Source organism: Bos mutus, chromosome 3 (genome assembly GCF_027580195.1).
Source record: "Bos mutus isolate GX-2022 chromosome 3, NWIPB_WYAK_1.1, whole genome shotgun sequence".
Lineage (NCBI taxonomy): Eukaryota > Metazoa > Chordata > Mammalia > Artiodactyla > Bovidae > Bos > Bos mutus.
Window position 1 is genome coordinate 103,302,140 of NC_091619.1, and position 17,958 is coordinate 103,320,097.

The 17,958-nt window shown below is 46.1% G+C and overlaps 1 protein-coding gene across 4 annotated transcripts in view; it reads left to right on the forward strand.

Moving 5' to 3' along the window:
• The first annotated feature begins 12 nt into the window (after positions 1-12).
• The window catches only part of CFAP57 (cilia and flagella associated protein 57), a 78,521-nt gene continuing 60,575 nt past the window's right edge, over positions 13-17,958 (forward strand). For all 4 annotated transcript variants that reach the window (XR_011463749.1, XM_070368308.1, XM_070368309.1 and 1 more), the window contains exons 1-7: positions 13-102; positions 325-497; positions 5,439-5,755; positions 7,115-7,401; positions 9,561-9,768; positions 13,070-13,222; positions 17,453-17,592. Coding sequence is in view for 3 of the 4 variants with exons in the window: in XM_070368308.1 (XP_070224409.1) it covers positions 341-497; positions 5,439-5,755; positions 7,115-7,401; positions 9,561-9,768; positions 13,070-13,222; positions 17,453-17,592 (1,262 nt within the window). In the remaining variant the exon portion in view is untranslated. The remainder of the gene's footprint in view (positions 103-324; positions 498-5,438; positions 5,756-7,114; positions 7,402-9,560; positions 9,769-13,069; positions 13,223-17,452; positions 17,593-17,958) is intronic.

Consider the following 17,958-nt stretch of genomic DNA (forward strand, 5'->3'; position numbering starts at 1 on the left):
GGAACGCTCCGGCGTCGGTGAGTGCCGGGTTGCTTCGGATTCGTAGGGGTAGTACCCTGGACACACGCGTGGTCTGGTGATCCAGAGAGCAGAAGCTTACAGGTGGGAGAGATCCCTGGGGGTCGTCCAGAGGAGCAGGAAGCCGCAAGGGCGAAAGGAACGAGCAGACGCAGGAGCTGGGTCTGGGGCACCGGAGGAGATTGCTAAGGAGAGGGGCTAAGGAGCAGTTCGGAGGCGGAGCCACGGGCGTGTCGCGGGGCGGGTGCGGCAGAGTGGGCGGGGTTTCGCGCTTCTCGGTGCTCACCAGCTGCGTTGCATCTTTAGCGGAACTACCGGGACCATGTCCACTGTGGTAGCTCAGTCGCTGCATGTTTTTGGTCTTCGATCCCACGTGTCCAACAATGTCTTCTTCTTCGATGAACAGATCATTATATTTCCTTCAGGAAATCACTGTGTGAAGTACAATGTGGATCAGAAATGGCAAAAATTCATTCCAGGTAAAACTGTTTCCAGTCTGACACCTAGGTAACCATGTGAACCAAATATAACACCATAATCCCAATACGATGATTGAAAGAAAACTTTTTTGGACAACTTGAATATACGTATAGTTTTATAAATGTAGAAGAAATACATGTCTACTTGCCTTATTTTAATGTATAGATTAATGAATCATACATAAAGTCACATGTAAAATCCTGTTAATTCAAAGGTACTTATTTTCACTGTGATCTAATGGAAAAAAATTCTTTTGAAGAGTTTCATGCATCTTCAGTATCACTCTCTTTGTCATCACCAGGGCTGCTTTTTGACTTCTCTAACAGTTTTCTAGAGTACACCACTTTCATTACAGACCTTTTGAATCCATTTATGACGAAGACACTAGAGATTTTACCCCAGGTCAGAAATAACCATTTGTATACTGTAACATTTGGTTTTGTTCACATTGGTCCTGCTAATGATATACATGATTTTCACACCTTAGCCACTCTTTCCCACTGTTTTCTACGCTCAACTTGTTTTATTGTGACATGCATACAAAAGACTGTATACTACATATGTGTAGTATTTAAAGAACTATAGTAAAATGAAGCTTTGAAAGTCTGCCAAAAGGAGAGCAAATAATGTACTATTTCCAGTGTTTCTCCCTGACTTCATTCATCTCACATGTGCCCACTCTCACTCCATCCTGGAATTTGTAATTATTCCCTTATTTCTCTGTATAGTTTTACCACATATTTATCTGTGTGGCCTTATGTAAGATATTGTTTTTGTTTGTGCTGCTTTCCAACTTCGTATAAATGTAATGGTAGTGTATATATTCTGTGACGTGCTTCTCTTGTTTAACAACATACTCTGAGATTCATGCATTTTGTACATGTTAACTGAGTTCTTTTTATTACTATGCAGTATTCCCTCATATGACTCTAATGTCTCAAATATATTTATCCATTCTAGTGTTGATGGATATTTGAGAACCAACATTTTTTTTTGCTTCTCTGTTGGCTCAAATGGTAAAGGATCCGCCTGCAATGAGGGTTCGATCACATTGGGTTCGACTTGGGTTTGACCCCTGGGTTGGGAAGATCCCGTGGAGAAGGGAACAACTACCCAATCCAGTGTTCTGGCCTGGAGAATTCCATGGACAGAGGAGCCTGGCAGGCTACAGTCCATGGGGTTGCAAAGAGTTGAACACAACCGAGTGACTTTCACTTTGTTTTTTTTTTTTTTTTTTTTTGCTATTTCAAACCATGCTGCTATAAGCATTCTTGCATTCAAGTGTTCTCATCTACTTGTGCAGAGATTCTCCAGGGCACACACCAAAACAGTAGTGTGGCAGTACTAGTTCACACTGCTGTTACCCAACAACCTCACCACCCCTTGCTATTGTTCTACTTCTAACGTTTTGTGCATTTACCTACTACTAATGAGGATGACTTCCCTGGTGGCTCAGATGGTAAAGCATCTGTCTACAATGTGGGAGACCTGGGTTCGATCCCTGGGTCGGAAAGATTCCCTAGAGAAAGAAATGGCAACACACTCCAGTACTCTTGCCCAGAAAATCCCATGGACGGAGGAGCCTGGTGCAGGCAACTGTCCATGGGGTCACAAAGAGTCGGATACAACTGATCGACTTCACTTCACAATGAGGATGAATATCTTTTCACATGATTAAGGGGCTACTCCTGTTTAATCTTCTGTGAAATGTCTTGTTTAAATCTTTTATCCATTTTCTATGTTTTGGGGGGTAATTTTCTTACTGATTTATGGTCACACTATATTTTCTGTCAGCCAGGGAAGCCAGCTTCCCTGGTGGCTCAGATGGTAAAGCGTCTGCCTGCAATGTGGGAGACCCAGGTTCGATCCCTGAGTTGGGACAATCCCCTGGAGAAGGAAATGGCAACCCGCTCCAGTATTCTTACCTGGAAAATCCCATGGACAGAGAAGCCTGGTAGGCTACAGTCCATGGGGTCGCAAAGAGTCGGACACGACTGAGTGACTTCACTTTCTTTCTTTCTTATATTTTCTGTATGCTAATCCTCTGTCAGACGTATACATACTACAAATAATTTCTCCCGGTTTGGGGCTTGTGTTTTCTTCCTCCTTATGGTATCTTGATGGACAGAAATTCTTGGTTTTAATGAAGTCAAATTTATCAACCTTACTCAAGCTTATTAATATATTCTCCTATATTATCTCTTTGATGCACTCCACATTTACCTTTCGTCTTTTAGGCTCTGGGTTAGGAGGGTGCTGAGTGTGTTAGGGGAATAGTGAGGAATCCAGTATGCCTGGAGCAGAGTGAATAGAGGAGCAGGAGCGAAAGGTGAAGCAGAGAAGTAAGCAGAGCAACATCACATGGGCTTTGAGATCAAGGGCTCCTACTCTGAGGAAAATGAGAAGCTGGGATGGAGGATTCTGAGCAGAGTGACATGATCTGACTTATGTTTCAAAAGGTTCTTTCTGGCTACTGTTCAGAGAATAGATTTAAGGAGGGACAAGAGAAGAAATAGGAGACCAGCTGAAGGACTATTGCTGTAATCCAGCTGGGAGAACATAGTGGCATGGAGCAGGTAGCAGGTAATAGGGATGGTGAAAAGAGATCAAAGCCTGGCTCTATTTTGAAGGTGAGGGTGACAGGTTTCCTCATCGACCTGATGTAGTTGGGAGAGAAAAGGAAGAAGCAAGGGTTCTGGCCTGAGCAACTGAAAGGATGGAGTTGCTGCTAATAGAGACAGGAAAGACTGCAGAAGGAGCAGGTTTTGTGTGGAATGTTAGTGTTTGACATGGGAAGACTGAGATGCCTGCTAGAGATGCAAATAGGATCTTAAGTGAGCACTTTGATGTCAATTCTTGCCTGGAGAGTTCCATGGACAGAGGAGCCTGGCAGGCTACAGTCCATGGGGTAGCAAAGAGTCAGACTCGACTCAGCAACTAGCACTTTTTCAATTTCAATTGATGTCGATTGTGGATTCAAGAGAAAGAGGCCCTGGCTGGTGACAAAAATTTGAAGGTTGTTAGCATAGAGGTGGGAGAAGGCAATGGCACCCCACTCCAGTACTCTTGCCTGGAAAATCCCATGGATGGAGGAGCCTGGTAGGCTGCAGTCCATGGGGTCACGAAGAATCGGACACGACTGAGCGAATTCACTTTCACTTTTCACTTTCATGCATTGGAGAAGGAAATGGCAATCCACTCCAGTGTTCTTAATCCGAGGGACGGGGGAGCCTGGTGGGTTGCCATCTATGGGGTCGCACAGAGTCGGACACGACTGAAGTGACTTAGCAGCAGCAGCATAGAGGTGAAATACAAAGTCCTTAGTATGAGGACTTCCCTGGTGGTCTAGTGGTTAATTCTGCACGTTCAATGCTGGGGACATGGGTTCAACCCCTGGTCAGGGAACTTAAGATCCTACATGCTTGCAGCATGGCCAAAAAATAATTAAAAAAAAAAATCCTTTGAATGGATTAGATCACCCAGGGAATAAATGTATTTGTGAAAGAAAAGAAGGATAAAGATTGGGCTACGGGGCCTTCCTACATTTAGTGCCAGTAAATGAGGAAGAACCTGGAAAAGAGTCTTTGGAGGAGTAGCCAAAAAGAGGAAATCCATATAGAAGGTGAACATATTTCAAGGAGAAGTCAGTCATCAACTAGGTTAAAACAACAGGAAAGTATTTACAAACTGCGATCAGTCAGCACATGTTAAGCACCCACTGGGAGTCAGGCACTAGTGATTAAAAGAATGAATAAGCCAGAAAGCCAGGGCCCCTGGCCTCCAGGAGCTCTGAGCATTGTAATGGGGACAGGTGTGTATTCAAATGAGCACTGGGACTATGTAAACGAGCAGGACACCTGCTAGGCCAGGCACAGCCCTGGTACAGAAGCACAGAGGAGGGGAGTCACCTGTTGTCCTCTGCCTTCTCCTGGCAGTCTTGTCTACACTCACACTTTCAACGCCCCACCATGACTTTTACCTCCAATCTGTATTTCAGTCCAAACATCTCCTCTAGCTTTCATCATATCAAGCTGTCTGCTAAGACCTCTTTACTTGAAAGTTCCACAGTATGTATCTCACACAATATATATCCAGAATAGAATTTATCATTTCCTTTTTTCTCCCTCTTTCCTTGAGACTCTACTTTGCAAGGTATTCAAACACATGATGAAGATATGATTACAAAAATAAGCTAGTCCTAGTATAAATATCTCAGAAACCCAATAATACACAAATAAATCAATACAGTGGATAAAGAAATACATAAATGAGTTTCAGTTCAGTTCAGTCGCTCAGTCGTATCTGACTCTTTGCGACCCCATGAACCGCAGCACACCAGGCCTCCCTGTCCATCACCAACTCCTGCAGTTTACCCAAACTCATGGCAACCCACTCCAGTATTCTTGCCTGGAAAATCCCATGGACAGAGAAGCCTAGGAGGCTACAGTCCATAGGGTCGCAAAGAGTCGGACACGACTGAGCGAAAAGTGGAGGAAGAGTATGGAGTGCTGGCTGTTTAGGGCATAATGGCCTGTTATCTGACCCTGCTGCACCTTCTAGACCCATCTAGGTCATCCCTGGCTCACAGAGGGTGCTCAGCCATTGGCCACTGTGTGTAGTTCCCCCACCATCTACACCCTTTCTCACGTCCACACCTTTGCCCTTCCTGACCTGCCCCACCCCCATCCTGTTCTCTCTTTGTCCTCTTTTAGGAATCCTTCCCTGACTTCTCCTCCCACCACGGCCTCAGTGAGGGGCCCATCCTAGTTATTTTCAAAATAGCCAAGGCACAGTTGTACTGAAGGATACAAGGATCAGCGGTTACCTGTTTCTGCACTTTTCTCCTCTTGCCTTGGCAGCACCCACCACGGTGCCTGGTTTGTGCTGAATCTTGGTGAATGCATGGTCACCCCTCATCAGCCCCTCTCCTCTGTTTGCAGGCTCAGACAAGAGTCAGGGCATGTTGGCCTTGGCCATCAGTCCCAACCGGCGCTACCTCGCTGTCTCGGAGACTGTGCAAGATAAACCTGTCATCACCATTTATGAACTGTCAGCCATCCCCTGCCGGAAGCGCAAAATCCTTAATAATTTTGACTTCCCAGTTCAGAAGTTTATTTGCATGGCTTTTTCTCCAGACTCCAAATACCTCTTGACTCAGACTTCACCTCCAGAATCAAACCTTGTCTATTGGCTGTGGGAAAAACAGAAAGTCATGGCCATTGTTAGAATCGACACTCAGAACAATGCTGTCTTCCAGGTACTGCCCAGAATAACAAATATTATGCAAATTATTTAAAAATAGTACAAGCTGTCCCTCACTGAATACTTTCTATATGCCAGGAATAGTGCTGATTTCTTAAAATGCATTTGGAAATTTGCCACACAACACCATATAAAGTATACATATTTATTGTCTCTGTTTTAAAGATGAAGGAACTGAGGCTCCAACAATTTAGCAGAACCAGGACTCCCTGACCCCAGGGCCTATGTTCTTTATTTTGGCCCAGAACTGCTTGCTGGTCACAAGTCAGGTTCAGAGGCAGTTTGATCAATTTGCTCTCTCCCCAGACCTGGCCTCTACTGGGAAGCGTTTCTGGGCAGTGGGAAGACTTCAGGAAAGTGGTGTGAGGTCGTAAATGTTTAGGAAGCTATCCATGAAATTGCCGTTATGTGAGGAGCAGAAGTTTCTATTGTGCTTTGAGGGTAAAATGCAGAGGCCGTGTCAGGAGGCTGGTCGGGTCCCAAGGAGACTTTGCTTGGAGCAGTCAACCTGGTCTGAGATCTAATGCTCAGTTTTACAGGTCCATGCACAATTCTGTTCAGGTTCAGAGATACTGGCTAATCAGCATCTTGGGCACAGACTCTGTTATTCTCACAAGAGGCTGGTGTGTGAACCAGCATGTCACAACCAGAACACACATCATCTATCCAGTGTGTTTCCTCCCTTGAGAAGTGAAATTGTTAATCAACAGGTTGCTTGGTGATTACAGAATCAGAGCCAAGACAAGTAGAGCCTGAGGATTATTTCATCTAGGTCATAGTAAGACATGCTACAGCATCCTATTCGGAGCAGGGAGCACCTTGTCTCAAACAGATTCAGGAAGCGTTCACCGGATGCCTGCTCTGAACCTGCCCCTGGGGATACAGAGATAAAGCCGCAGCCCCTCCAGGTGCCCACCATCCAGTGTGGGTGCCAGATTGACTGTGACTGCAAATGGGGATGAGGGTAAAGGTAACGGAGGCTAGTCCCTGACATGTGGCTCCTTCTCCCTGGACAGGCCACATAAACCTGCCTGACCCTCGTTTGTCTGTTTTTAGCTGAGCTTTCATTCTGTTTTGCTAACACAGAGTTTGGTGATTGTCAAGACCTGCTCATCCTGCTTTTTGGTCTTCATCAGATGACTTTTGAAGGTTTCCTAATTTGACTCATGGACCCTACAAATATAATGGACATAGATCTGTCCTCTTATCAAATATGTCTTAAAATTATATGATTTAGTGATGTTTAAAGGATCCTGTGAACTACTTGGACTAACTAATAATTAGTTAAATGGGAAATAATTCCATCAAGTTTAGTTTTATGTCTCTTTTTCTTTCATTCTTTCATATTTTACAGGTGAGCTTCAATCCCCAGGATAACACTCAGATTTGTATCACTGGAAATGGGATGTTTAAGCTTCTCCGTTTTGCTGAGGGAACCCTGAAGCAAACTAATTTTCAGAGGGGAGAACCCCAAAACTATCTCGCCCACACCTGGGTGTCCGATGACAAGATTATTGCTGGCACTGATACAGGCAGACTCTTCCTCTTTGAATCTGGAGATCAACGCTGGGAGACAAGTATCGTGGTCAAGGAGCCCACCAGCGAGACAAAGAACCTGGGGGTGATCCAGGAATCAGAGAGGTAACAATGCCATCTGGGCTGGAGTTCTTAGACAAACACACTCATCTTGCCAATAGCAACACCCCTAAAACAGCACTCTTTAAAAATCATTCCTTTATCTTTTCTAGTGTTCATCCATATGCAGGGTCAAATTTGATGTTTATAACCATAACCTAGGTACAACTATTTTTATTTTTATACCTAACCGTATTTTATAAGTGTTTCCCTGGTGGCTCAGACAGTAAAGAATCCATCTGCAATGCAGGAGACCCAGGTTCAATTTCCAGGAAGATCCCCTGGAGAAGGGAATGACTACCCACTCCAGTATCCTTGCCTGGAGAATTCCATGGACAGAGGATCCTGGTGGGCTAGAGTCCATGAGGGTCACAAAAAGTCAGACACAATTGAACAACTAACAGTTTCACAGACTGGTATGACTTAGTCTTCAAAACTACCTATTTTCGAAAATATGGCTTCCCAGTTTACTAAATCTATTAAATAAATGTCCACCAAGCCTTTGCAGTGTGCAAGGCATCTTGCTAAATGCTGGGGACACCATCCTCAGGACCTTATAATTCGATAGGAAGCAGCAGACTAATAAGGAAATACAAGGAAATGTCAGTCAGGGTGACAGAAGTGTATGGACCGGAGAAGGGGCTCAGGGTGAAGCTGCCGATTTTACCTCTATTGCAGCCAATCATAGTCATCTCACTCATATTGGACAGTACCATTGTGTGGTCTAGACACTGCCTTAAACACTCTGTGTATAACCTCATTTGAGCCTTACCCACCCTACATAGTACATATTATTATCACACCCATATCGTAGACTCTAAGAGGTTAAATGCCTCACCCAGGATCACAGCACTGTTAAGTAACGGGCCAGGATTCAAAGCCAGATGTCTGATCCCAATACCCGAGCCTGCAATCAAAACAGCACCCTGTAGATTCCTCTTCTTCAATGTCTTTGGATTCACCCGTTTGTACCACCCCCATGCCAATGGCATTTCCTTTTTGTCATGATTATGTTGAGAACTTCCTAATAAGGCCATTTCCCTCCAGTTTGCTGTGTTCACCATCTTTGAGTGAGTCCAGGACTCCAAGGATAAAGCTCAGACTCTCGAACTTAGCCCACATGTCCTTGCTACTCTGACACTTCTCTATATCTGCAGCAGCAGCTCTTGCCTCTGTCTACCGCATATCCCTCATGCACTCTCCTACTTCTGGGCTCAGTCTGCCCCTACACTGACCCCACTCCTCTGGACACTGCCACATCCCTCTTTGTCCTTCCGGTCTCAGCTGGGAGCCCCCAGGCTCTGCTCATCTCAGACAGGTGTTCTTCTATATCTGTCCTTAGGTTTTCTTGTTAGCTGATAACTGGCCACTGCCATCCTACTCAGCAGTCCCTGACAGTCCTTATCACATGCCCCCTAGCTTAGGAACTGGGTCAACTTATTTATCATTGTTTCACAGAGTCGTTAACATAACTCTGGTAAATGTTGTATAAATGAATGAGTGAATGCAAATATGCATAAATGAATGAAAGAGAAAGAAAGGAAGGGAGGGGGAAGGGGAAGAAGAAGAGAAGGAAGGAAGGAAAGAAAGGGAAAGGGATGGAAGAGAGGGAAGGAAGCAGAAACCTGGATTTAAATCTCAGCTCTTCCCCTTACTAATTGTGTGATCTTGGAAACAACCCCTCTGAGCCACTTTTTTCTAAACAACAAAATGAGTATGATAATAAAAACAGTGACCACAGAGGATTACAGATTTCCATATAAGTGTATAACCTTCCATCTCCCATGGAGCCCCAGTAGCACTCCCAGCCAAAGGGGCACATTTAGGCCGTGGGAAGGGGCTCACACTGAGTGGTTTCTCCCATGTGCATGCATGCTAAGTCACTTCGGTTGTGTCCAACTCTTTGTGACACCATTGACTATAGCCTGCCAGGCTCCTCTGTCCATGGGATTCTTGGGCAAGAATACAGGAGTGGGTTGCCATGCCCTTCTCCAAGGGATCTTCCTGACCCAGGGATGGAACCTGGGTCTCCCGCATTGCAGGCAGGTTCTTTACCATCTGAGCCACACTCCCACGCCCAAGGACAGTCCTTCTTTCTCATCCCTGGCACAGTTCATCTCCTTGGAATCATCTCCGTTATCTGTATGTGCTATTTTCTTTTCCAGCCTGATCGAATTTCCAGCAGTCACTTCCCCAGTCCCTTCCTACGAGCAGGTCATGATGACCAGCAGCCACAGCCAGCTGTCGCTGCCCCAGGTGTTTGCCATCGCAGCCTATTCAAAGGGATTTGCCTGTTCTGCTGGGCCAGGGAGAGTTCTGCTGTTTGAGAAGATGGAAGACAAGGAGTTTTACCGTGAGAGCAGGGAGATCCGGGTAAGGAGGGGAGGAAGCAGCAATGCTGGGGTCCAACTGGCAACTATCCTCCAGGAGCAGAGCACTGACGCAACGTTCGACCAGGGAAGGGGGCTGAGCGCAGAGCACAAAGGGACTCGAGCCATTTGTCCTGAGGGCAGTTTTAGGATGGATTGGACAGAGTTGTGGTATAGAAATAGGGAGCTCAGGATCTGAATCCTGGGGGAGAACTTGGGCAAATTGTTTTCTCTTCAAGTTCAGTGTTCCCATAATGTATATGGATATTTTAACATCAAGAACACCACCTGATATGGGACTTCTCAGGTGGCCCAGTTGCTAGCCTCTGCACTTCCAATGGAGAAGGCAGTGGCACCCCACTCCAGTACTCTTGCCTGGAGAATCCCATGGATGGAGGAGCCTGGTGGGCTGTGGTCCATGGGGTCGCTAAGAGTTAGACACGACTGAGCGACTTCACTTTCACTTTCATGCATTGAAGAAGGAAATGGCAACCCACTCCATTGTTCTTGCCTGGAAAATCCCAGGGACAGGGGAGCCTGGTGGGCTGCCGTCTATAGGGTCACACAGAGTTGGCCCCCAACTGAAGCGACACAGCAGCAGCAGCAGCACTTTCAATACAGGGGACCTGGCTTCTAGATCCTTCGTCAGGGAACTAGATCCCACTTGCCACAGCTAAGAGTTTGCATGCTACAGCTAAGATCTCGTGGGCCACAACTAAGACCCGGCACAGCCAAATAGGTAAATAAACATCTTTTTTAAAAAAAAAGGAAAGAAAACTACCTGGGCTTCCCTGGTGGCTCAGAGGTTAAAGCGTCTGCCTGCAATTCGGGAGACCTGGGTTCGATCCCTGGGTCAGGAAGATCCCCTGGAGAAGGAAAAGGCAACCCACTCTAGTACTCTTGCCTGGAAAATCCTATGGACAGAGAAGTCTGGTAGGCTACAGTCCATGGGGTTGCAAAGAGTCGGACACAACTGAGCAACTTCACTTTCACTTTCACCTGGTATGCAGCAGGCATTCAGTAAATATTTGGGGAAGAAATGATACAGACTTTTGTGGAGAGAGATTTCACCTGGTTGGGGAAGAACCAGGAAGGTTTCAAAGTGTTTGAAGGTCATCATTGAAGAAGGGTTATAGAGGATGGATAACATTAGACAGGAAGAAACAGATCAGGAAGTCCAGGTGAAGGGAGGAAATTAAGCAAAGGTACCGCTGACAGGGAGCAGTGGTGTTTTGGGGAGATATCTGTTCCCCAGTGGAGGGGCCTTAAGTCACTTGAAGGGAACGAGAAGACTAAGGCTGGTGAAAAGATGGCAAACGCCAGCCTGAAGAGTGAGTATGTAAACGGGCAAGGCATCCTGTTTTCAGTGGAGAAGCACTATGCTTCAGAAAAGTGATCTGCCTGTGATATTAACACACAGTGTGGGCGATTTGAAGGTATTGGATATGGAGTGGTAAACACACATTAAATGAGACTTGACTCTTAAGGTTTCCTGGCTGAGTGACTTCACATGAGTTGCTGAATGTAACAAACCTGTGTCTCTTCATTAAGGAAACAGCTCACCCTGGTGGTTATCGAAAGGATTAAACATCTGTGTGATCACTGGATGCGGTTCAGTTCAGTTCAGTTCAGTTGCTCAGTTGTGTCCAACTCTTTGCTACCCCATGGATTGCAGCATGCCAGGCTTCCCTGTCCATCACCAACTCCTGGAGTTTACTCAAACTCATGTTCTATCACGTTGGTGATGGCATCCAACCATCTCATCCTCTGTTGTCCCCTTTTCCTCCCACCTTCAATCTTTCCCAGCATCAGGGTCTTTTCCAATGAGTCAGCTCTTCACATCAGGTGGCCAAAGGATTGGAGCTTCAGTTTCAGTATCAGTCCTTCCAATGAATAGTCAGGACCGATTTCCTTTAGGATTGACTGGTTGGATCTCCTTGCAGTCCAAAGGACTCTGAAGAGTCTTCTCCAACACCACAGTTCAAAAGCATCAATTCTTCAGCGCTCAGCTTTCTTTATGGTCCAACTCTCACATCCATACATGACTACTTAGTGTTTCCCAATTTCAAGACTGAGACAGGATGACAGCCCAGCAGGACACTGAGAAGGCGAGGTCATTCACTCATTCAGTCAACAAATGTCTGTCGGTCACCTGTCAGGGGCCAGGCTCCAGGGTGGGACCTGCGGTGGGCACATCGGATGTGGCGCTTCCCCCACGGACCTCACTGCCTGGGGGAGGGTGTGAGGCCACACCACGCAGTCACTGAGCACCTGCCGTGTGCCAGGCCCTGCTCCAAGCACCAGGGGACACAGACAAGGTCCCCAGTCTGCAGGCTCCTGTTCCCCTTTATGCAGTGTGACACCTGGGACAACAGAGGGAACTCCTGGGTACTGTGGGCACATTGAGGGACTGTCAGGGCCCACTCAGCCCAGGGCAGTCAGGGAAGGCTTCCCAGAGCCCTCGCTGCCCAGAGAGAGCAGAGGGAGTAGACTTCATGAGGACTGGCTAGGAGGTGCCGAGGAAGACAGCTCCACACAGTGGGAGGGCAGCACAAGATTCCAGGATGTTCAGGGGAGGAAGGTGCCCAGGTCATGGCTGAAGGCTCTAGGAAAGCCCAGAAGATGAGGGCTGAGCAGGGCGTCGGGCTTTGGTGATAAGGGAAGTTCTGATGTTCAGGAGGACAGTTTCAGTAAATGAGGCAGTGGAGGCCACGTTATAAGGAATTAAGAACTGAGTGGGTAGTGAGGATGCAAAGGTGGTATATGCAGACCAGATTTCAGTAAGTTTGGTTGTTCGTGGAAGGAGAGGAAAAACAGGGAGAAGGAAACCTCGTTTAATACTGTCCACTGGGAACTCCAGGCCCCTGAGACTGCTGCAGGAGCTGCGGGACCCCTTCTCTCTGCCCTGTCACCCTCCCCACGTGATAGAAAGACCTCAACCTTCCCCTCCGCTGCCCTGAAGCACTGTGTACCTGGTGCAGATAGGCGCCTGCACTGAGCTCCCACCCGCTGGGCGAGCGTGGGGTTAGACTAACGCTTGTTCTGAGGGGGGATCTCAAGCAGATGTACAGATGGATCAGTTTCACCTGTGCCGCTGCTTATTATTCAGCCGCTAGTCACTTAAAGGTGCGTAGGAAACCCACAGAAACTGAGACACCTCAAGCCCTCCCTTCTCTGCATCTGAGGAGATCCAGGACGCAGGCTGATCAGGAGTCTGGAAGCTGCAAGTATCCAAGAGCATCTTAAAGCCCAAGGACACCTGACAATGCAGAGGCCTGCTGACCGCTGTCCTGTGTCTCGGGCAGATTCCTGTGGATCCACAGAGCAATGACCCAAGTCAGTCGGACAAACAGGACGTGCTCTGCATGTGCTTCAGCCCCTCCGAGGAGACGCTGATCGCCAGCACCAGCAAGAACCAGCTCTACAGCATCACCATGTCCCTGACGGAGATCAGCAAGGTGAGTCTCGCCAGCAGCGCTTCCTGCCAGCCTGGGGACGGGTCACCACTGGGCAAATTTTAATCCAATTCGTGAGAATAGGCCCATGCACCCCTTCATAATAAAGCAAAAGAAACTGATTTCAAGGTGTCCTTGTAGGAGCACTCCAACACCTGCAGGGGGCCGGGGTGGGGGACACCAGAATCTGATTGTTGTAGCCTCTTTGGATGGCATCACCGACTCAATGGACATGAGTTTGAGCAAGCTCCAGAAGTTGGTGATGGACAGGGAAGCCTGGCGTGCTACAGTCCATGGGGTCGCAGAGTCAGACACGACTGAATGACTGAACTGAGCCTCTTTGAAGAACACCTTGAAGGTCTCTCTCAGATTTAAATTGTACCTATCTTTTCCTCAGCAAGCAAGTGTACTTCAGGTATTTAATGTACTGCAGTACCTGCTCCTGTGCACAAAGATGTTTATGTGTAAAGATTTATCATTGCTTTTGTTTTTAAATAATAAAGAAAGCCAGTATGAATACACTGTAGATATTGCAGCAAAAAGGATAAAAAAAAGCACTTTGTACTTAGAAAAGGTTCATTTTATCAAGCAGACATTACAGTTTTAAATTTGTATGCAGATAATAGCATGGACTCAAAATATAGCCTGCAAACTTTGGCAGAACAACAAGGAAAATAAACCACCTACAATCACAGGAGGTTTTAATATATCTTTCTCAGCAATGATGGTTTTTAAAATAATAACACTATTGAGTTATTCATACACTATACAATTCACCTACTTAAGGTGTACAATTCAATGGTTTTTAGTATATTCATAGAGTTATGCAGCCATTACCACCATCAATTTTAGAGCATTTCTTCACTCAAAAAAAAAAAAAAACCTGCTATTATGCTCCCATCATCCCATCTGCCTCCCCCCAGCTCTGCTGCTGCTGCTGCTAAGTTGCTTCAGTTGTGTCCGACTCTGTGTGACCCCATAGATGGCAGCCCACCAGGCTCCCCCATCCCTGGGATTCTCCAGGCAAGAACACTGGAGTGGGTTGCCATTTCCTCCTCCAATGCATGAAAGTGAATAGTGAAAGTGAAGTCTCTCAGTTGTGTCCAACTTTTAGCAACCCCAAAGACTGCAGCCTACCAGGTTCCTCCGTCCATGGGATTCTCCAGGCAAGAGTACTGGAGTGGGGTGCCATTGCCTTCTCTACCCCCCAGCTCTAGCCAGTCACTAATGTCTGTGTCTCTATAGATTTGCCTTTTCTGAATGTTTCATAGCAATATGTAGACTCTTGTGACTGGCTTCCCTCACTTAGCACAATGTTTTCAAGTTTCATTCATGTTCGAGCTTGTATCAGTACTCCATTCCTTTTCATAACCAAATAATAGTCCATTGCATGGATATACCATTTTTGTTGGTCTAATTATCAGTTAATGAACATTTGGGTTGCTTCCACCTTTTGAATATTATAAATATTGCTGCTATAAACATCTATGTACAAGTTTTTGTGTGGAAATATGTTTTTATTCTTCTTGGGTATGTATCTAGAAGTGGAATTCCTGAGTCAAGTAGGAACTCCATATTTAACCACTTAAGGAACAGCCAGATAGCTTTCCCAAAGTGCTGAACTGTTTTATATTCCCATCAGCTGTGTACGAGTGTTCTAATCTCTCCGTATTTTTGTCAGCACTTATTCTTATCTGATTTTAAATTTACATTCATAACAGCGGTTGGTCTGTAGTTTTCTTGTGATGCATTTGGTATTGGGGTAATACTGACCTCACAGAATGAGGTGAAGAGATAAGGTGGAAAAGAGAGAGTTGCTTTTGTTTCAACACAAGGGAGATTTGAGTGTATTTAAAAGCTTGTAGGCTAATATGTAAATCATTCTGTCATATACCCCAGACTAAGACATTGTTATCATTTCACATGGGGGGACCTCATTCACAAGGACTCAGAAAGGACTTATTTGATGGCTGGATCTCCAGTCTGTCCTCTTTCTCCATGGAGAGGGGTGAGCTCACTGCATAGAGCTTCTCTCCCTGCTGTTAGGTGTGCCTCTCAGAGGGAAGGTTGCCTGGAAAGGAGAGAACCAGACCAGAGAGCGGGATCTTCCGTAGAGTGGGGTGTTTTCACTCTCACTTCCAGGACGTGTAAGTCCCCTGCCTGTCTCCACATGTACACTCTGCCCTTAGGCCCCCGAATTATACTCGGTTCGACTGCCAGAGTGATCTTTTCAAAACCCAGATGTGGTTGTCACAAAATTCACATGTTCCACCACCTCCACCACTGTCACAGCCTCAAACCCTCGGTGACCCTCTGGTGCTCTGAGAAGAACTGAGCTAGGACATGGGGCTGGGTGATGTCTGGCCCGGGCTGCTCTCTGCAGCCCCATCCCATCACTCCATCCGATAGAATGGACCCTTTGATCACTGGGAGTCTGCATGTTCCTTCTGCCAAAAGGCATCAGCGCTCCTGCCTCTGCCTGGGACACTCGTACCCTCCTCTCCCCCACATTAGTTCTTGTTAGTTCTTGCTCAGCCTTCGAGGGGAAGAAAGCTACCAGGAATGTGCTAGTAGAGACAGGGTCGTTGAAGATATTAGAGAAAGTATGGGAAGCAAGCGGAGAATGGGAATAATCTGTGCCTACCCCCTGTTGGCTCAGACGGTAAAGAATCTGCCTGCTATGTGGGAGACCTCGGTTCGATTCCTGGGTCGAGAAGATTCCTCTGGAGAAGGAACTGGCTACCCACTCCAGTATTCTTGCCTGGGAAATCCCATGGACAGAGGAGCCTGTCAGGCTACAGTCCATGGGGATCGCAGAGTTGGACACAACTGAGTGACTTTCACTTTCACTTTTCACCCCCTCTTTCTGACAGCCCAGCACCTCATTCTGATATAGCAGAGGCGGGTAGAATATGCAGGTAGTTTCTAAGTGGGGAAGGGTCTGAATTTGAGGGAGTTGACAGTTCAGCCTTTGTCTTGGCTTGTGAGCAAAGTATATACACCTCATTGAGTTTCCCAATCATCACTTCTCATGCAGAAGTCCCAGGTATAATGCTTCTGATGACAAACACCTGAAATCTACACATAACATGCAGACCAGTGCAATAGGATACATTTTAACTTAAATCATTCACCCAGTTCTCCTAGCTGCAGCTGACAGAGTCATACAGTCTCTCTGCAGAGAAATTTGGGAGTACTCATTAAGATCCTTAACACCATTCAGATCATTTTGCCCTGTATTCTATTTCTAGAAATGTATCTGTTGTGTGGGGCCCAAACTATTGGAAGTGAAGCCATCAGCTAGGAATGCTGGAGGCACTCACCCACGGCTGCGTCTCTCCCAGCAAGCCCCACACACACTTTCCCCGACCAGGGCCAGTGCTGGGGCCAGATAGGCCCTTTTGGTTCTTATTACAATTGAAGGATGCACTTGAGCAAAATCCATGAGGGAACTTTGAGGAACAAGATTTCTTACTCACAGGTCCTGGAGGGCACATAGCTGCCCAAGGGCCATATGCAGTGAGGCCATGCGTAAAGAGAGAGGTGGACTGGGGGCTCTGCCTTTATCAGTGTTTGAGGATGGGGTGTCAGGGTTTCGAGAGTTCACTATTTGTTTAATGCTCATTTAGCCATGAGTGTGGGAATTAGGGTACAGGAAGAGTGGGATCATTCAAGAAGTCAGTTATTTAAGTATCCGGGACTTTCTACGAAAGGGATCTTCAAGGGTGGGAGCAACAATTCTTTAGCTGATTGTTTTGCTGGTAACTGCGTCATACAACTGCAATATGTTTATTCAAGCTGGAGGTCCTTTGAGATAGATGCCTTGAGATTCAAAAACTTACTGTCAGGCACTTACTCTACAATATCTAAAGAAGTAATCAGAGAGGTACACAGACATACTTGCAAGAATATTTAGTCCATGTTACGCCTTGATAGAAAAAAATTGGAAAAAAAATAAAAAGAAAAAAATTGGAGACCACCTAAATGTTCCCACAGTAGAAGAATGGATAAAGTAAATCCTGGTATATTTATAGAATAAAATATTTTATTGCCATTAAAATGTTTTAAAATAATAATAGCATGGGAAAATATGCATTATGTTAAAACAACTTGCCCACAGCCTGATTGCTGTGCATCTGGGCTAATTAACATCCATAAGCAGTAATGAGAGCTGGCGTGCCTGGCCAGTCTTTTGCTTCCTCTGCTCAGTCTGATTCTGTGTGACTTCTCTAGGGGGAGCCTGCCCACTTTGAGTATCTGATGTACCCGTTACACTCGGCGTCTATCACTGGTCTAGATACTTGCATCCGCAAACCCCTCATTGCCACCTGCTCTGTGGATCGGTCCGTCCGCATCTGGAATTACGAATCAAAGTAAGAAATGAAAGGCTTTGCTACTGCGGTATGCAAGATTCTGGTTGTTAAATTTTTCCATGCAAATTATTTTAGAGAGTTTTCAATTTTAATTACTTAGAAGCTTTCAGCTGGAAACCGTTTATAAAAAAATCAAGTCCGTCAGACTTCCTTTTTCTCTTTTCACTCTTGCATGAGCTAGAAAATCACTTTGTACTTTATTAAGTGTTTACCATGTGCCATACATATGCTTGGCCCTGGGGACAGAAAGGAACCAATATCTCACCTCCTTCCATACCCTCCTGTGTCCTTCGGCCTTTCCTGTCCCCTCACCACCACTGCCCCACCACTGGATCAGTTCTTTGTCTCATGGAGCTGTCCAGATCA